A 20,079-nucleotide genomic window follows, 5' to 3' on the forward strand; every position below is an offset into this window, starting at 1 on the left:
GCCCCCCAACAGCGTGGCTACTTAATTATGCAGCGCTCTAGCCGGCTCTATCTGATATCAAAATTCAATGAAGATGGACGCCGCAAAGAATGTCGCAGACGAGCTGAACCGTGGCCGTTACAATGAAAATGTTTTGAAGTACTTCTTCGACAAGCCGGATGCTTATGAACAAGCGTTCACTGATTCTGAAGACGATCTGAGCGACGATGAAAGTGGCATGATAAGACTGAATAATATCCCTAATCTACAACTGAGCGAAGATGAAGACGAGGAAGAATGTATCGGACTGGCGTCAGACGAGTTGGACCGTAAGATATCAGAGGCTATATCGATAGTAACATTTGATGGGGATATACATAGAGAAATGGGGAAAATCCGTAACTTTGACTGTAAATGTTACACGAGGAGAAAAGAGAACTCTCTGCATGGGAGACAGTCTTGTAGCCAGAAGCTTTCTCCAGACATTATGTACAACATACGGCTGGATTCTTTAGCTGCGGAAAAAGAGTGGCAGGACATGCGAATTATTGGACATTTAGAGGCAAACAGACGCACAGTGCAAACTTCGGAGATGGTTACATCCACAAAGAAGACCCCGACAAAGAGAAAGTGTGCCCGAACGACTTATTTCATTGGAGGCAACGAGATCTGCAAGAATACTTTTCTGTTTCTTATGGGGTGAGTTTCCATAAACATCAAAGTTAGTCGTTTTAAGTTCATTCTAAGTTCAGCTCATGTTTAGTCCATGTTTAGACCTTCCAATACCTACCTACTGTTTTTAGCTAGCTCAGGACTGTCGTTTTAGTTGTAACGTTAGCTGCTAATCGTTAGCACCATATCACTTGCCAAAACCCCCATTACTATAATGAGCTTTAAGATGGTAATGTGAGCTTCTGCTATTAATTTGAATAATGCTTCAATTGCTTGAATTGACTGGTGTTAATGACTTAACTTATCCCAGGTAAACCTGCCTGTTAGCATTCTTGAATTGATTGTGATGCTAATAATTTTAGCCAGTGGTGGAGGAAGTACTACTTAATATTCTTACCAAGGATTTACTAACGTAATCGTAAATGTATCAGATTAAATTCCTACTTAAGTAAAAGTATAAAGTATACGTAGCCGTAAAATGTGCATTATAAGTCAAAAGTAAAAGTATTTATGAAGAGTTTAATGTACAGGATTTTTTTAATCCTTTGACTCGAACCAGGTCTAACCACTAACTGTGAGGTCTAAACCAGGACTAAAACAAGACTAAACCAGGAAGTACAGATACAAGCTCTAAAGTAAGTAAAAGTAAAAAGTATTCATCATAAAATTTACTTCAGTAAAGTAAAAGTACCTATAATTTGTACAATACATTTTGATATAGGTGACAAGATGCCTGTTAGCAAGACCATGATGTTAAACGTTTTTTCTTTTTTCCCCCCTTTTTTCAGCATTGGCAGAGACACCCTGGCTGATATAGTCAAACACTATGAGGAGAATGGGGCAAGACCACGTTTGAGGAAGAAGCACTCACTGCCACGTCCACCAGCCAGGTTCATCAGCCCTGAGGATATCAACAGAGTTGTGGACTTCATAAAAAACTATGCAGAAGACAATGCCATCATGCTGCCTGGCCGACAGCCTGGGCATAAGGATTGGCATGTGAAGTTGCTGCCAACTCATGTGTCCAAGGCCTCAGTGTGGCGTCTCTACGTGAAGTCTGCTAAGGAGCTTGGTATGTGTAAACATTGATTTAAAATTGAGTGCTTATAAAGTGAAATAATGCGGAGCACTATTAGCAATTACAATACAATTAACCATAAGCAATATCTGTTTTTCAGGTGAGCGTGCAGTTTGTAAAACCAGCTTCAAAGCACTGTGGAACCGACTTCTCCCACACATCAAAAGTTGCCGGCCACGCACAGATCTCTGCTGGCAGTGCCAAAGCAATAACGAGCAGCTGATACGAAGTGCAAACCTCCCAGATGATAGAAAGTCTGAAGCAGTAAAGAAGCAACAAGATCATCTTTCCCTTGTGCAGAAAGAGAGGGCTGTGTTCAACGACATGACTGCTGCCTGCAGAAAGATTTGCTCTGGCTCTAACCTGTCTTTTGGACCATCCCTACCAGCAAGCAAGAAGATTAGGATGCATTACAGTTTTGATTTTGCTCAGCAGGTAATATTTCACACACATTTACTTCACTTTACTTCATTAATGTCCCTTAAAGGGCGATTTGGTGCATGAGAATAAATAGTGCAAATGCAGAATAGCATCAATATAGTAAGGTTTATCTTTATTAGACAATTATGAATAGATGCAAATTTAATTTAATCTAATCCAAGTTCCCTCTCTCCCTCTGTCTCCTACAGTTACACTTTCCCTCAAACCCTCTCCAGCCAGGACCAATGTACTTCCTGACCCCACGGAAATGTGGCCTATTTGGTGTTTCATGTGAAGGGCTGCAGAAACAGGTGAATTACCTGATTGATGAAGGCATGTCATCTACTAAGGGAAGCAATGAAGTCATCAGCTACATGCATCATTTCTTCTGCAACTTTGGAGTTGGAGAAACAGAGGTGGATCTTCATTGTGACAACTGCAGTGGGCAGAACAAGAACAACTTCATGCTCTGGTACCTTGCCTGGCGGGTTGGACACAAGCTTCACGATAAAATTGAAATCCACTTCCTTATTGCTGGCCACACCAAGTTTTCCCCTGACTGTGGCTTTGGACTCATCAAGCAAGCCTACATGAAGACAAGAGTCAACACTTTGGCAGACATCGCTGAGGTACTTTAACTTTACTTTGCTTTAATGACTTCAGTGCTGTTTTCTGTTCTGCTTCAATGAAACATTTAACTGAAGATTTTTTTTTTCTTCCTCTCTTCTCTTTTTTGTCATCAGGTTGTGGAAAACAGCTCTCCTGTGAGTCGCCTCAATATCCCACAGCTTGTTGGAACGGCAGAGGGCAAAGTTTTAGTCCAGACCTTCGACTGGCAGCAGCATCTGACTCGCCACTTCCGTAGACTCCCACAGATCAAGAGTTATCAGCACTTCAGGTAATTGAAACTTTCACATTGTGTACATACAATATAACATAGCAACAACATACACATGACAGTTTTTTTATAAGAAAATACTTTGCCATGTTTAAAATGTCTTATGTGCTTTTTCTGTCACAGCTTTGAAGCCAAGAGACCAGGTGTGGTGCTTGCAAAAAGTCACCGTGATGCACAACCTGTCGAATATCAGCTACTGCGCGACGGAGCAGATCTGCCCCCTGTCGACGGTCTTCCTGTCCTGGCCCCACCTGGACTGAAAATTGACAGGCAGAACTATCTATATGAAAAAATCAGGCCATTCTGTGCTGACGAGGCAAGAGACATCACATGCCCAGCGCCAAGGGTCACAACACAGAAGAGTCCACAGAAGAGGATGCGAATGTAATTTCTTTGGACTGTGTCACAAAGACCTTTTTTCTTGTTTACAACACCTGCAATGTCACTTTATCAACCAACCACCTGAATTTAGTTTTACATTCTTGTATGAAAAGCACTCTAAACAATGTTTGATTGATTTGCTTATGGAAAATAAAAAAAGAATATATCAATCAACCAGTTTATTGCTTATTTTTTATCATTAGCAAAAGTTTGTGTTTCATGTTGCATGAGTACACCGAAGAAAATTCCTAGTCTGTAAAACCTTTCATTGACAATGGCAATAAAATCTATTCTGATGCATACTCCTATACTGTATGTAGGGACGGACGGGGACTAAAAAACAGCCCTGGACTTTGACTAGGCCCGGCCCAAAGCAATCGGCGCGCAGAAACTCGACAACAACAACAATAACGCCTGCCATGAGTGTCACAAGACTTTAATTGTGGCTCATGGTACTATACCATCCAAATTATAGCTAACAGCATATTCTACAATCTATTCCATGCTGTCTTAAAATGAATTTATTACTTAATAATCTTAATTAATTTATGCAGTAATTAATCTTAGCTACTGCACAAATAATAATACCACATCTAAATGAAAATACACCATTACAAATGTAACTTCTGTATTCAAAATCTTCAATGTTTGTAAGCATTAACTGTAACGTTACCAACATTTTTAAAAGTAAAAGCACAACATATTTCTTAATATTAGCTACTGCCCAGCATATATATATATATATATATATATATATATATATATATATATATATATATATATAAAATCACATAGCACATCCTGTTTCTGATTTTAACATTCTCTAGAGTTTATCTTATTTTTTATTCAGTGTACATAAGAGTTGCCTATACAGTTTTATCGGTAGATGCTAAGAGACAATTATTTATTACCTGTTTGCAAACTTTTTTTTTTCTTTGATGGCACATTTTCCTGACCTTTTTGCTCCCCCCTGTGCTTTACAGCTTTACAGGGGGGAGCTTTACAGGGGGTATGGCTTATCAAAATGAGATGTAAATGAGCCCTATTGTCACTCCCAGCAGCAGAGAGAGGTGAGAACTGCACAATCTTTTGAGGCTGTTTTCTCCCCTTTTAGCTTTTTTGTGTGCCTACCTTCAAATGGCCACAACATCTCCAAATATTATCAGATTTCCATGTGTTACACATCGTTGGAAAGCTTTGAGACTACACTTTCAGAATCTGTGAATAACTCAAAATGCCCCAAAACCGACTTGTGTCCCTACTTTCCGTGATCGGTCACATATGTGTTAAAACTGTCATTATGTTCTGACAGTAGAATATGAGACAGATAATCTGTGATTATGGCTATGGCTCCTTCCAGTGGTCCTATTGCTATTTGCAGAAATACACTGCTCCTGGTTAGAAACAACCAATCAGAGCCAGGAGGAATTTCTTAGCAGTGTCAATCACGCTTGTGTACGCGCTGATCACACCCCTCTCTTGTACCGTCGTTCAAACTCAAGATTGCCGGTGTGCTACAGCTGTACTAATGGCGGAGAAACAACCTAAACTGCCAATTTCTCGAGTGGCACCTGCTCATAAAACAAAGAGGTAAAAGGAAAAAGACCGATGACGATAAACAAGTGAAAAAGAAAGAATTAAACAGAGCCCATTAACTCTCTGTCAAAACTCTAGCAGCATAACATGTAGACAAAATGTCACGCACTGTGCTAAGCAACAATTAAAACCTGCTAATTCACTGAATTACCCTGCGGGCTCGACTCGAGGTGTTCAAACGCCGAAGCTGTCACTCCGCCCTCTTCTGGACCGCACAAGAAGAAGCGCCGTTCACAGACATTGCCGGAGCTCCACACGGATTTAAGGAGCAACGCTCCAGCTCAGCTACAGGCCGCTCATGTGATCAACCTCCTGCGCAAAGTGCTAGCCAGTGTCCAGCTCAGCCTCCATCTTGGCAGCAAGGACGAAAGGATGGTTGAGTCCCGCCGCGGCCAGACCACCCATATCTCACCCTGTCAGTCCCCTTAGAAAAGGCTACTGCAGCGATGTATTCGGCAGCCAACGAGCGGTAATGCAACCCGCTTGCCTGCACACAACCGCCGTTTCTACGGCGACCCAGACAAATCTCAAGAATATAATGTCTGGTTATTCAGCTCACGCCGTAGAAAATGTGTCCACATCTCAGTGTTCACCCCTACACGCAAGCACGATACCCCCCGTGTCTCTCACACTCACAGAGCCCACTCTCATAAAGCTGGCAAATGCCGCTTGAGTGTTAAGATGTACGAAATGTCCACAACTCTGTGCCCATGCCTACTCTCTGCCCGCTCTGTCACACGGCCAAAAACAGCCTCGGTCATATCGGTCAGGTTACGAATGTAAGTTACGTGCCCGCTCACAAGCGCTCACGCTTACTAATAAACGCCCGGCGCTGCTCGCACATCACAAAGTTATCTCAGAACGTTCCCCGTTCAAAGCAATTGGGACGTCACATGTGAAACAGCCAGCCATCGCTGTCAGCGAGCCGCCGTATTCAAGCACAGAGGGCGCGCGCGCCGCGCCCATACCTCCGGTTCAGTTTTTTCGAGCCCACGAAGTGTGGCGATCGGAACCCGGAGGCCAGTCTGCCCATAGCAATGAATGTAAGTTACGTGCCCGCTCACGAGTGCTCACGCTTACTAATAAACGCCTGGCGCTGCTCGCGCATCACAAAGTGATCTCAAAACGTTCCCCGTTCAAAGCAATCGGGACGTCACATGTGAAACAGCCAGCCATCGCTGTCAGCGAGCCGCCGTATTCAAGCACCGAGGGCGCGCGCGCCGCGCCCACACCTCTGGTTCAGTTTCCCGAGCCCACAAAGTGCGGCAATCGGAACCTGGAGTTCATTCTGCCCCTAGCTGTACATGTAAAAGCATGGGAAGGTATTTCGGGGGTATCAGAATGGGTGCTGAGCACAATAAGAAAGGGCTATTCGCTACAGTTCGCTCACTGTCCCCCACGCTTTCGAGTACGGACCGCGGCGAAAGTGAAAGTGGAAGTAGCACATCTACTCCGCGCAGAAATAGTGAAACTACTGTGCAAAGAGGCCATAGAACCGGTACCTCCTTCTCTGAGCGAGTCAGGCTTTTACAGCCGTTATTTTCTCGTACCCAAGAAGGACGGAGCTCTCAGACCTATCTTTGATCTGATATATTTGAACAAAGCTCTCACGAGAAGACCGTTCAAAATGCTCACGACCAGACAAATTCTCGTGCAAATTCACCCGAGGGACTGGTTTATCTCTCTCGATCTGAAAGACGCCTACTTTCAGATTCAGATAATACCCCGTCACAGGCCATTCTTGAAATTCACCTTCGACGGTCAGGTATATCATTACACCGTCCTCCCCTTCGGCCTGTCTTTAGCACCCCGTACATTTACGAAGTGCATGGACGGGGCTCTCGCCCCTTGGGAAATCAGGGCATGCGGATTCTGAACTATTTGGACGATTGGCTGATTCTGGCACAGTCAGAGATAGAACTCTCATCTCACAGAACAGTGCTCCTCAGTCATCTGGAAAGCCTTGGTCTCACGGTCAACTGGACCAAGAGCTCAGTACTGCCTAGTCAGTCAGTTTCCTTTCTGGGGATAGAACTGGACTCTGTGGCTATGACGGCTCGTTTATCGACACAGTGTGTGCGCCATGTTCGACACCTGGCCGCATCTTTCCAGAAGGGCAGCGTGGCTTCTCTGAAAACATTTCAGAGAATGCTGGGCTGTATGGCATCAGCTGCAGCAGTGCTTCAGCTGGGCCTACTGCTTATGCGCCCGCTACAACGCTGGTTGAACGCTCGAGTACCTCACCGGGCTTGGGCTTCTGGCTGCAGGAAAAACAGAGTGACTCAGAGCTGTGTTTCAGCTCTGCAGCCCTGGTTAGCGGCCGACTGGTACCAGCGGGGGGTGACGATGGGAGCTGTCTCATACCGAAAGGTCATCTCGACGGACGCCTCCAACTTAGGTTGGGGCGCTCTCTTCGAGGGCAGACCAGTCCTCGGACCGGGAGAAACGCCTTTATATAAACCGTCTAGAGATGATAGCGGTCGAGAACGCGCTGAATCGCTTCCTCCCGTTCATACGAGACCACCACGTTCTAGTCCGCTTGGACGACATGTCTGTGGTGTCCTACGTGAACCGCCAGGGCGATGTCAGATCTGACAGAACGCCTCCTCGTATGGTCTCAGCACTCAAAAGACAACACTCACTGCCTGATGTTCTTTTCAAATAACCAGGACGCACTGGCCCAAATCTGGCCCAGCCGCCCACTTTATGCTTTCCCTCGCTCTCACTGTTGCTACAGGTAATCAAGAGAATCAGGGAAACGCGCCACTCGGTGCCAGTGTTGGGGCTAGTTACTCAAAAAAGTAATATATTACATATTACATATTACTCTCAAAAATACTAATGCCTTACTTTACTTTATTACTCCCTGGAGAAAGTAACTAGTTATATTACTAGTTATATTACTAGTTATATATTTTTTCTTAATTACTCTATAATTGCCTGAGAATGCATCAGATGGTGGGAGAACATACAAAGGAGGAGTGTTCTTTAGGGTCTTTATTACACCAACAACAGACTGGCACTGTCTAGCACAAATAACTACAAACAACTGTACTTGTGCAATCAAGTACAAATATTAACTTCCTCAATGTTTAACAAACACCATCTCGTGCAAACAATCAATAAATTTGATTGTCAATTTATAACAAGTCCAAACATATATTAACTTCCTCAATGTTTAACAAACACTGTCTAGTGCAAACAATCAATTTTATTGTCAATTTATAGCAAGTACAAGAATATATTAACTTCCTCAATGTTTAACAAAAACCATCTAGTGCAAAAAATCAATTTGATTGTCGATTAACAAGTACGTACAAAAAAAAAATATTAACTTCCTCAAAAAAATATATCCATAAATAAAAAAGACTGGCCTTACCAGCACTGTGTAGAGGAGAGGTAAATTGTTAAAAAGTAAAACACAGTGCAGAGGAGAGGTAGGTTGTTGAAATGAGTTAAAGCAAATACAGAAGACTCAAAGTAAATAAAAGGAAAAATACAGTTGCCATTTACTGTAATGCATTTTTCTGGTTTAAAATATGAGCTTCTGAATGTGTCAGCTTATTTGTCAAAGTAGTGGTTATACCTCATAATGAGGAGTCTCTCAAAGCGCTTGTCTCCAAACCTGTTCCTCCTTGGAGTGAGAACAAGGCTTCCCAGGCTGAATAGCCTCTCCACTGGAGCACTGGATGCTGGTGCTGTATTGTATTTTAAAGATAAGTTCTTAATTCTGGGGAAGTTGTCTAGGACCCCCATCTCTGACCCAGACTTCAGGTACTCCATCACCTCCCTGTCTGGGCCAAAAGATCCTGAATCCTGCTCTTCCTCAAACACAAAAAAGTCATCCTCACTACTGCTGGATGCTGGAGTAATCTGTGGAGGCCTGACCTCGTGCTCCTCATTGGGGGGGGGGCAGCCAGGGGTGAAGCACGGCACTCTGTTATCAGCAGAGTCTTTAGGGCCTCTCTCCTGGTCTCTTCCCTCAACCACCTCATCTTGAACTTCGGCAGAGTGACAGCAGCCAGGAGACCCTCCCTAATGTCCAAAACAGAAGCAAAGCGGGTTTTGATGGCCTGTAAGAAAGAGATTTCTAAAATTAGATATTTATCTTAAAGAGGAAAAACATACCTTCCTGTGGAAGGAGTTGACATGTAAATGATGCAACAGGCATATTGACTATACCAGGTCTTCAGAAACACAGTACCAGTATACAATTCTTACATTCTCTAAGAGCCTATTTCAGTGTGAAATTTAGAAGACTGTGATAATGGAAGCATCTGTGATAGTGGAGGGATGTGCAATTGTGCATATGACAGGCTTCTCTCATATCACACAAAGTTACAGTTAGTAAGTCTTAAATACACACTCACAGCCTACCCTTCACTATGACATCAGGCAGATTTGCCATCATCTCGGAGAGGCCGGGACGCAATGCCAAGGTCTTTGACATCATAGACTCCAGTGTCGGTAATAGATTGCCATAATAAAAATCATTTTCTCCTGGAATGAATGAATGTGAATCAATGAATGAATTACTTGTTTGATTCAAATGTTTAACATTCAAAAAAAGGAAAGGCAAGAAGCCACAGGTTTACATTAACCTATACTTTATCTCACCTTGTAAACGGTCCAAAGCTTTTGTAAGCGGTTTTGTGACTGTGCAATACTCTACAAGGAATTTGTACTCTCGCTCGGAAAAGACTCGTACACCTAACTGACTGCAGAGAGTTGTCAACTGTGGTCTGGATATCTCAGTTATTCGTGCAACTGCATTGTGGAAAGAGTTCCATCTCGTCACTGTAGGCACCATGAGCTTTTTTCCACAAATGCTTTCCACTAGCTCTGCAGCTACTGTAGACCGCCTGGCCTTATTCCAGAGGGCAGAGCACTTTGCAGTGGCACTTCTGTAAATTGTTTTGTTTGTCACTGTCAACCATTTTTCAATATCAACAGTTGATATCAAATTAAGTGTGTGCGAGGCACATCTTAAGTGAGAGGGGAGAGTAAAGTGTCCTGGGTCTTCTTGTTCCGTGGAGAGCACTTCTTGTACATCGGTAAATGACACTTCTTCATCCTCCCCTGATCCCTCGTCCTCTGAATCGGATGCTGCTGCTGCTGGCTTGGGCTCATACTCCCTGAATGTGAGAAGTGCAAGAAGAAAACAAATATATAATGTGTGGCCTATATAATTCAAATATAATCATATCATGTGTCTTCTTGATTAATGCAATCAACCCTTAACTGTCACTGTCCCACAGGTGGGATGTTTGCCCATATATATTTAAAACAATAATATCTTAGTAAAATCCTAAAGTAATATTGACAAACTATATATCTTTGAAAGCTCACAATCTCTAGTTTAGTTTTTTAAATAAATTACAGAGGAGCAGTAATTTATCAATTTGCAACAAGAATATTTCATATTCAAAGTTTGTAAAGTGATTTTTTTGTCTATGTGAAAAAGGGGGGGGGGGGGGGGGGGGTGACAGTTAATTAAACAATTCATTAACTTATACATTTGCAAATAAGTACAAGTACACTATTATTCAACTGACCTGAAAGCCTTAACAAAATTCGATCCATTGTCTGTGACTGTTGCTGTGACCTTCTCTGACAGTCCATAAGATGAGTGAACCTGGTCAATTTCAGTGGCCACAATGTCATATGTGTGTCTCCTTTGATTCATTTGCAGGCAAGGGCTGCTTTTTCAGAAATGGAAGTTGCTTGGATCAATCCAATGGGCAGTCATGCCTATGTAGCTTTTGTTGTGACAAGTCCAGATGTCAGCGGTCGTTGACACATACAGTGCTCTCAAACGTTTTCTTCAGCTCACTTTCCATCTCTGTCGCTTCGCAATGAGCTTGATGTGTCCGTGCTGTCGCTGCAGGTGCTTCTTCAAGTTGGAGGTAGAGTTACAAGCGGTGGAGAGCAGCTTTCTCCCCGGGCAGAGTGTGCACTTCACCGTCAAGTTATTTTCCTTCCGTTGAACATATTCAAAATAATGACTGAATCTCCACCCGTCGAAACTAGCTTTCTGTTGCTGGGAACCTTCCTCTGAAAAAGAGCTTGCCGTGGTTGACGCTTCCTCCATTTTTCCTCATCTGTCTTTGAGGGTGCCGCTCTGCTGCTGGCTGCCGGGTGTCGACCAATCGGTGATGGTAAATGATACCTCGTGCCAAACCCAGACCAATCACTGTTCCATTCACGCTACTGGCAAATGTAACGCAAGTAACTAGCTCGGGAAAACTGTAATAATATACCATTTTCAGACGAGTAATGCCTTACACTACCAGTTACTGAAAAAAGTAATATTATGACTGTAAAGCGTTACTTTGTAACGCGTTACACCCAACCCTGCTCGCTGCTCCTTATAGCTTCGCGATGGGAGAACCAAATCTGGTTCCCGGAGCTGACGCGGCTGTCACGCACAGCCCCTTGGCCGATTCCGGTGAGGAGAGATCTCCTCTCTCAAGCCCGCGGCTCAATCTGGCATCCCCATCCAGAGCGCTGGTCTCTGCACATATGGTTAATTAACAGATACCCGTTGTCCTGCCAGAAGGGGTTATGAACACGATCACGCAGTCTAGAGCTCCCTGGACACACGAACGTGTGGGGTCTCATGGTTGCTTGGCTTCCTTCAAGACCTGTTGGATAAGTCAAGTCAAGTCAAGTCACCTTTATTTATATAGCGCTTTTTACAATACAGATTGTATCAAAGCAGCTTCACAGTGATGACATGAAAATAATATAACAGAGTTTGTTTCTAAAAGAAAATTGAGTCAACGTCCACCTTAAGTAAGGCAGATCAATAGTATTATTGAATATTAAATGTCCCCAACTAAGCAAGCCAAAAGCCAAGGCAACAGTGGCAAGGAACCAAAACTCCATCAGGTGACAGAATGGAGAAAAAAACCTTGGGAGAAACCAGACTCAGTCGGAGGGCCAGTTCTCCTCTGGCCAACGAAGGAACAGTGCATGATTTATGATTCGGGGAGCAGTACAAGTCAGATTGGATCGGAACATTTAGAATATTTATCCATTTCCATCTTTTGGAAGTCCAAGTAATCACGCCGGTGTTGAGACAAGTTGTTGAGGATCAGTGCCGTCCACCATAGAGGGTCCATATCGCCGGTGTTGAGTCGTCTCTTCACAGGCTTTGTGATTGGCGTATCTGAAGTCTCTGTGAAAGGCTGGATACAAACTGGAGCTGACGAACGCCGTTTTTCTCGGGACTCGCGTCCCGAGATAACAGCAGAAAAGCAAAAAGGGAAAATAATTAGCGTAGCTGCTGTTCATAATGATTTCCATAACACGGGCGTAAATGATAAAAAACATGAAGACAGTGCCGGATAAGGGGCAGGTCCCCCTCCACGCTTAAAGTATATGTGGCGGCCGTTGCAGTGTTCGCTGAGTCGACGTGCGGCCAGTCAATAGGAAGGAACAAGCTTGTCATCCTCTTCCTTAGAGGAGCCAGGAGGATGTATCCCCAGCGACACCCGTCGGTTCCTATGTGGGATCTTTCTTTGGTCCTAGAGGCCCTGAAAGCATACCCCTTTGAACCGCTAGATTCTGTGGATCTAAAGTACCTCTCGCTCAAAAAACGTTTTTCTGACATCAGTCAAACGTGTGGGGGATTTACACGTGCCATCCGTTAGCGCTGCGAGTTTGAGTTTGGACCAAATGACTATAAAGTCATCTTCAAGCCAAGACATGGCTATATCCCTAAGGTGATTGGCACTCCCTTCAGAGCGCAGGTCATTTCTCTATCGGCGCTGCCAGCATCCGATAGTGAGAGCGATGTTAATCTCCTCTGCCCTCCTATGCGCTGAGGGTTTACATTACGTGCTCCACCCTTTTCAGGCGCTTGGAGCAGCTCTTTGTCTGGTGGCGCACCAAGGGTCTCGTCACCTCAAAACAGAGTCTGTCCAGATGGACAGTGGACGCTATAGCAACTGCTTATGAACTCTAGAAGAGGGAACGAGTACTGTGTAACCTGCCGTGCTTGCGCCATGAGCGACTTTCGCTTCAGTCGATGAAAACCAAAGAAGCAGCCTCCAAGCCGTACTTTTATATGCTAAGCCACACCCATTCTGGCGGGCTGTGACGCGTAGAGGGCGTGAAGCGCCCTCAGTGAGTGTGACGTCACGCCAGGCTCAGTGGTAGAATGCTACAGTAGCCACAGGGCAGCCAATGAGCACGCTAGACAGCCTGCTCTAGGTCTGCTAGCTGCTGCACTGCGTTGACAATAAATACAAAATTAAGGATAATTTTTGGCTTCATATCTCGAGAAAAGATGACTTTACCCGTAGCGTAAGCAACTTAAGCAATACTTGTTCCCTCTTCTAGAGAAAACCGAGGTTACATTAGGTAACCGAGTACGTTTCCCTCTGTAAATATCTTTCAGATGGGTTTTGTACTGCTAGAATTGCAAAGAGGAGACCAAGACTGTGAGCATGTCTTCGTGGGTTACGCTGGTTGGCCAGTGTGATTCGTTTGATATTCAGCCTGTTGGAGGAAAATGCCTGCCAAAAACAGTAATGACAGACAGACTGTGGACTCACAGACCAATGTGAAAGATAAAGTGAGCTCATATTTCATTGTGTGACAAAGGTTCATCATCTGTGTGATCTCTGCCAGAGACTCTCAGAAAACTCTTTCTTTTACTCTCTTTCATTCACTGCAGTCTAAAACTTGACTAACGAAAGAACTTGAAGTGAACTTTTTAAAAAAATATTTTAACAAGGCCACAAACAAACAAACACTATGTAACTTTTGAACAAAACTGCATACATTTTGCGAAAGAACACTGTTTTGGTAGTCCTTCGGTTCTGCTTGACTATGTGGATGAATATGGTTCTTTGTCATAATTAAAAAAGAGAGAGAATTGCTCATAAAATGAGCATCCTGCTCATAAAACATTCACTATAGGGATAAGAGATATAACCAGTTTATAAGGATAGTATCGCAAGCTGATTAGCTGAAAACGTTACTGTAGCTGTATGCAGACACAGTACTTCAACAACCAATAATGAAATGACCCTTTACAGGAGATAATGCTTTAAAATTAACTCTGTTAGAGAGCTATAAACTCTATGGCAATTTATTTGTTTAATAAAATACCTTACTCAACTGTTGAGTAATAAAAACGTTATCTTCGTGTCACTTTACACTTTACAATAAGGTTCTTTACTTAACATTAGTAAATGTATTAACTAGCATGAACTAACCATGAGCAATACATTTGTTGCTGTATTTGTTTATATTTGTTAACTTTAGCTAATAAAAATACAGCTGTTCATTGCTAGTTCATGTTAGTTCACAGTGCATTACCTACTGTAAACAAGATTTTAATAAAGTATTAGTAGGCTACATGTTGAAATTAACATTAACAAAGATAAATAAATGCTGTATACGTGCAGTTAATTATTAGTTCATGTTTACTAATGTAGTTAAGTAAGGGTTAATGCCCGACGAGGTGTCCATTGTCAGGTATTAATAGACGACGGTGAGGCGTGAAACGTCCGACGCGCAGCGGAAGTCCACTAATACCAATAAGTCCAATAGGAAGTCCAATATTTGCCTCCGCCGAAGTCCATTAATACCTAGACAATGGACACCTCAAGGGCATCAACTTATACCATGGTCACTTGCCAAATAACACATTTTTAAAACATTATTTTATATTGTAATTAGTTTTACAATCGAAATCTAAAGTTTTTACAAACAATAACTTGGATTCCCTGGTTACGCCTGATGGTTTATTTAGCAACCGGAGATATTTATAGTCCGCTCAGCGGTGTTATCTCCTTGTGTCGTTTCTCCGTTTGATTTACAATTTTTCTTTCTTCAGCAGCGTCCCAATCATCAAAGTTGTCCAATTCTCCAAAAAGGTGAAAAGAAATAACAAAGTCGCTCATTGTTGTATTAGTAGGCTATGTATAACGGCTAACTAGATGTTTGTTTTGATACAGTAAATTGTAAACGGATACTTTGACTGCCTGTTGCTATGGTTACTCACAGCTGATGTAGCCACCGCATTTATTTATTAATTTCGAACGGTAAACAGTCACCAGAACTCCTTTACTAGGTGTCCTCTATCACTTTTTAATGGACACCCTGCAGCCAATCAGAATCGTGTATTCACCCAGACCATGGTATAACTAATGTTAACTAATGAACCTTATTGGTGGTTCTTACAGTTCTCGCCATCTCCGAAAAGCCAAACCAGTGTTCTCACTTCAGATTCTCGCATATTTACCAGCTCTGTTGCTTTTTCTTTTTGCCAGCAAACTCTCCTCTGTTCAGTTTTTTTTTTCTTAGACATAGCATGCTTCATGTCAACCTTTCTCGCCCGTTGTGACAACTAACCTATGCCACTCCCATACTATACATGTGTCAAAAGTCTTAATTCGGAGGCGGCATCCTTCGAAGGCCAGTTGCATTACAGCGGCACGACGGAGGCTGTCTCAGTTCGAAGGCTTCTTTAAAATGTTGTTGTTGTGTCTGTGGAATTTGTTTCTGATAAAAAAAGATAAAATACAAGATGTTTTAAGAAAACAATAAGTAGTAAAATAGTCAATAAAATCAGTATTAGTCATTTTTTCCTGACACCACTTATAAATAATTAAATGTATTTGTACTTGGTCGCTTTGTCCGACCTTTGTCGCTTTATTGTCACTCCTGTCCCAGGAGGTAATAAAGAAGGGTGAGGACAGCCCATCGGATGGCTAAACTTTCCTTTGCAATGACGCTGTATCAAGTCTCTCTATTGGGGAATTTTCAACTCAGATACAGCTCTGGCTGTTCCTCTTCCCCCGACCACCTGGGACAGGACTGCACCCATGTCTGTCTGCAATGTCTGTCTGCAATAAAAAGGGGAGATCAAAGTTACGGGATTGCAAGAACAGCCCACCACATAGAGCAGCCTTCACTTTGGTTAGAGCCTGTTGGCACAGCTTCGACCACTGGGCTGGATCCGGGGCTTCCGTTTTTGTGAGATCAGGCAGTGGGCTGGTAAGCTCAGGAGAAACCTTTTATAATATCCTGCCAGCCCCAGGAACTGTCTCGCATCCCTTTTGGTCTTAGGACTTGGGAAGGCTGCAATCATGGCAGTCTTATCAATTTGGGGACGCACCTGCCCATGTCCCAAGTGGAAGCCCAGAAACCGTACCTCCACATGCCCAATTGCACTCTTCCTTGAGTTCGCAGTAAGTCCAGCCACCCTCATTGATTCCAGGACAGCTCGCAGATAATGATATAATCTAGATAGACAGTGGCATATGCAGAATGTGGTGGGAGGATTTTGTCTATGAGACGCTAGAAGGTAGAAGGAACCCCAAACAACCCAAACGGAAGGTTAACAAATTGATGTAATCCGAACGGCATTGTAAAGGCTGTGTTTTCCTTAGATCAGGGGTGAGGAAAGTGGGTCCTGGAGGGCCACTGTCCTGCAGAGTTTAGTTCCAACCCTAATCAAACACACCTGAACAAGTTTTTTTTTCGGGTTGGAGCTAAACTCCTGGACCAATGTTTCCCACCCCTGCCTTAGATAATGGCAATAAGGGTGTGACACTGTCACATATGACACATTTTAACAGATCAGGGGGTTACATGCGCTTCGTGAGGCACACACGCGCAAATTTGCACACACACGCAAGGACTCTTGCTCTCTCCCTCTCTGCCATGCGCTCGCTACACAGTTTGGAGCTCGCGAGCTCTAGATTCTGGGAGATTTTAACTAATTTGCGGGCATTAGGAAGCCGCTATCAATATGCGGCAGACAACCGGAGACTTGGGATGTCTCATGAGGAAACCAAAATATCCCGTATCCCCTTTCCTTATGAGGATACTCATTGCAATGAGGTTATTGATAAATCGAATTGTTATTGTTGCTCTTATTATCATTTAGGGGGGCTTAGGAACATTTTGGGGTAGCTTCAGCCCCCCTAAAATAGGCCTAACAACGTCCCTGGTGGGGTGCAAGGATGGTGGGGAGTGCATTCACAAAACACAGTTACAGTACTGACAATCCACCGGGTCTCTTCCTCTTCACATGTCTGTGGGCCACTTATATTCTTTCTCACTGCCAATCTGGAATTAGAGACAGGTGTTATTCATAATGCACATGACCCACTTCTTTCCCAGTGCAGACTCCGCTTTAGTACACCACATTCACCACAGTATTAAATAACTAAGTAAAAAATATTAAATGTTTGTAAGGTTAAATATATTCTAAAAGCATGCATTTTAAGTTGGGTAAATGAAGATTCTGTTTCTGAATAAATCTCTGCCTGTGGAGTTTGATTCTTCCTATTCATCTCGGTTTTATGTCAAAATAGCAAGTTATGAAATGCCTTGGGCAAATGGCTGTGATTTCTGGAGTTTCTGAAGGAGAAAGCCTTTGATGGTCACAGTTGTGTTTATGAGAATGGAACGTTTCTGCAAAATCTTTGGGAAAATGCAAGCCCATCCACAAAAGCTGTGCTGTGTGGCTACACCAGAGGGGTTGTTGCCACTCGAACACTTTCCTTCAAGGCAACGATCCTTGTCTTGGCTGCATTTTTATGGTTTAGAACCGAAGGAATTTATAGACTAGTTTTGAATAATTTCAAACAGACTGAAAATTAATTAAAAACTTGATTATGATTGATGACCCCCCCCCCCCCCCATTATATATATATAATTATATAATATATATATATTACAACATATATTTTACTCTAAAACTGCAAGAAAATGAAGTTGTGGTCCAAATTTTAGGTTGATATCTCAAAAAATGAGCTTTCAGTAAGATTTTATTTGGGCGCAGTACCAAACTTTTTCACTAGGTGAACACCAGACTCCATTAATGCCCATATAAGGGCGCCATGGTTTGTATAGGCCAACCATGTATTTCCATAATTTTCATACGATTTATGAAGTAGACATCCTATTCAGAAGTAGTTTGGGTGGTTTGGCAGTATTTGATTTGATTTCAACCTCTACTAAATGTATATTACATAAGTGCGTTATAGCTCGCAGCCGCATCACAAATCGAGAATCCATAATATTTTTGTTTATATTTAAAACATTTTCAGACCTTTTTTTCTCATAAAATTTTTTGGTGTTATCTTTTTTCATGTTTATTTCTATTTCAAAATAAAGGCTTAAACACTATATGAAATAGTCTTGTTGCAAATTGATAAATTACTGCTCCTCTGTAATTTATTTTAGAAAACAGCCACCAAATATGACATTTAATTATTTTTTTAATAATATATTTAATTTTTCTGCATAAATTATTCATAAATATGTAATCATACACAAAATATGAGATGTATTTCCAGAAGTATTAGATTATTTTAATAATCCTTAAATTTTATCATCCCCTTAGATTCAAATTATAGTTCAGCTTCCCTTGGTGCATGTGGCTAATTCGATTAAAATTCACACTTGTGAACTAAAATTGAAATAAATTCTAAATTTTGCCCAGCCTTACTTCCCTGGAATGAATGTTAAAAGATAAGTCTAATATTGAGCTGATTGCACTTTTAAAAATCCATTCTTTGACTTTTTGAAGCATTTCGCTCCTGACATGCTGTCTAATGACTCCTGCTTTGTCCCTGACAGAGCGTTCAGTCACAGGTGTCATCCTCCGACACGTCTGCACACATTTCATCCACTTCAGCAGTCCGCTGGGATATGAATGCAAGTGTGACCATGGAAATGGCAGTTGCCAGGCAACAGCAGCTCTCTTTAAGACAGGGATTAAATGCGCGCAAGGGGTGACGGAACAAATTACAGTAATGGGTCATAAAGAAGTCCCATGTGCCTCAGCTTCACACAGTGAGTGAAATATGAGCATGTGGCCCATGTGCTTCCCATCAATTTATCTTACTCTTACTCTTTCTTCCTTCTAAGCTTAAATTGACGGTGCCTCACCTTACCTGAGGCCAGTAGAAGGGACTGACTTTTTGCAGATCCTGAATGTAGTCTCATGTTATAATAAAAAAGTATAATACATGTTTCTACATTACATTACTTCTACTACATTACTATTTAAAGTAATCTGTTATCAGAGGTGACTGTGTCCAATTAATGTCCATATGTCAGAAATGTACAGTTCTAAGATAATACAAATCATGTAGTTAGCTAACATCATGTATTTGTTTACTTTAGGCCAAAACAATAAGCTCATTAAATAAATTATTACAAGTTGTGATCATAATGGTTACAATATATAGAAAATTTGGCAGTGAATGTTGATTTAGAGTTGACGTCATCTGAAGTCATGGCAGGGGTTGGCATCTTTTCACAGGTAAGGGCCACCCGTTGGCCCAACGACGGAATCCAACGGTGTGGGCGAAGGTATGATGCGTGTATGTCTTTTCAAATGATAATCAAATTTAGATTGTCTTACTTATTAGAAAATAATCATAAATATTGATTGTGATTTAATTTCGATCTTTGATTATTCTGGACATCCCATATTTTCAAGTCTTTGTTCATTAAAGGACCCGGTATCGCTTTGAGACGTCACGTCGCGAATGTGCGCTCACGATCACAAACTAGCCAGTTCTGAAATAGTCAGAGGATGCAGTGCGAACTATTTTACCTTTAAAGAAACACGCCGACTTTTTGGGACTTTAGCTTATTCACCGTATCCCCCAGAGTTAGACAAGTCCATACTTCCCTTTCAGTCGCTCACGTTCGACGTGACGTAATGGGATCACTTCAGGGAGCCCTATCAACTTCGAGTGTTTACAGAACAAGCCAATGAACGTTGACGTGCATGAAAAGCATCACGCGCCCCGCCCCGCAGCGCTGGTATAAACAGGAAGCGGGCGCACGCACTCATAGTCTTTAGCTTCGGAGCGGAGCTTTCGTTTTGACTCTGCAGAAGTTTCTGCAGACTGCTGCAACGTTGAAGGCTGCTTCAAAGGAGAGACAATACTCTGTTCCAGTGCTGGTGTGACGGCGCGATCAGCGGTGGCCGCGAGCATTACAGCTCACAACTGCTGTTTTCACAGCATACTTTGTGTGTGTCTGTGTATGTGTATGTGTCGGTCTCAGTGGG

The 20,079-nt window shown here is 42.5% G+C and overlaps 2 protein-coding genes across 2 annotated transcripts; both read left to right on the top strand.

The window, feature by feature from the left end:
* Window positions 1-217: 217 nt before the first annotated feature.
* On the top strand, window positions 218-2,057 carry LOC143708819 (uncharacterized). Its single transcript, XM_077200145.1, has 4 exons — window positions 218-678; window positions 1,440-1,723; window positions 1,830-2,001; window positions 2,036-2,057. Exons 1-4 carry the CDS (start codon window positions 218-220, stop codon window positions 2,055-2,057), a joined length of 939 nt encoding a protein of 312 aa, XP_077056260.1.
* Window positions 2,058-2,560: 503 nt separating this feature from the next.
* LOC143708820 (uncharacterized) lies at window positions 2,561-5,453 on the top strand. Its single transcript, XM_077200146.1, has 4 exons — window positions 2,561-2,778; window positions 2,893-3,047; window positions 3,171-3,431; window positions 5,195-5,453. The coding sequence occupies exons 1-4, from the start codon at window positions 2,614-2,616 to the stop codon at window positions 5,451-5,453; spliced, it is 840 nt and encodes a 279-aa protein (XP_077056261.1). The 5' UTR covers window positions 2,561-2,613.
* Window positions 5,454-20,079: the final 14,626 nt, after the last annotated feature.

Source organism: Siphateles boraxobius, unplaced genomic scaffold, assembly GCF_051911475.1.
Source record: "Siphateles boraxobius isolate OS27281-9 unplaced genomic scaffold, OSU_SipBor_1 43, whole genome shotgun sequence".
Taxonomy (NCBI): domain Eukaryota; kingdom Metazoa; phylum Chordata; class Actinopteri; order Cypriniformes; family Leuciscidae; genus Siphateles; species Siphateles boraxobius.

Excerpts from the sequence above, each read along its gene's own strand:
- LOC143708819 (XM_077200145.1), top strand. The coding sequence starts at position 218 with ATGATAAGACTGAATAATATCCCTAATCTACAACTGAGCGAAGATGAA. Across the intron at positions 679-1,439 it reads ACTTTTCTGTTTCTTATGGG|CATTGGCAGAGACACCCTGG; the intron begins GTGAGTTTCCAT and ends CCCTTTTTTCAG. Across the intron at positions 1,724-1,829 it reads GAAGTCTGCTAAGGAGCTTG|GTGAGCGTGCAGTTTGTAAA; the intron begins GTATGTGTAAAC and ends TCTGTTTTTCAG.
- LOC143708820 (XM_077200146.1), top strand. The coding sequence starts at position 2,614 with ATGCTCTGGTACCTTGCCTGGCGGGTTGGACACAAGCTTCACGATAAA. Across the intron at positions 3,048-3,170 it reads AAGAGTTATCAGCACTTCAG|CTTTGAAGCCAAGAGACCAG; the intron begins GTAATTGAAACT and ends TTTCTGTCACAG. Across the intron at positions 3,432-5,194 it reads CCACAGAAGAGGATGCGAAT|GTGTTCAAACGCCGAAGCTG; the intron begins GTAATTTCTTTG and ends GCTCGACTCGAG.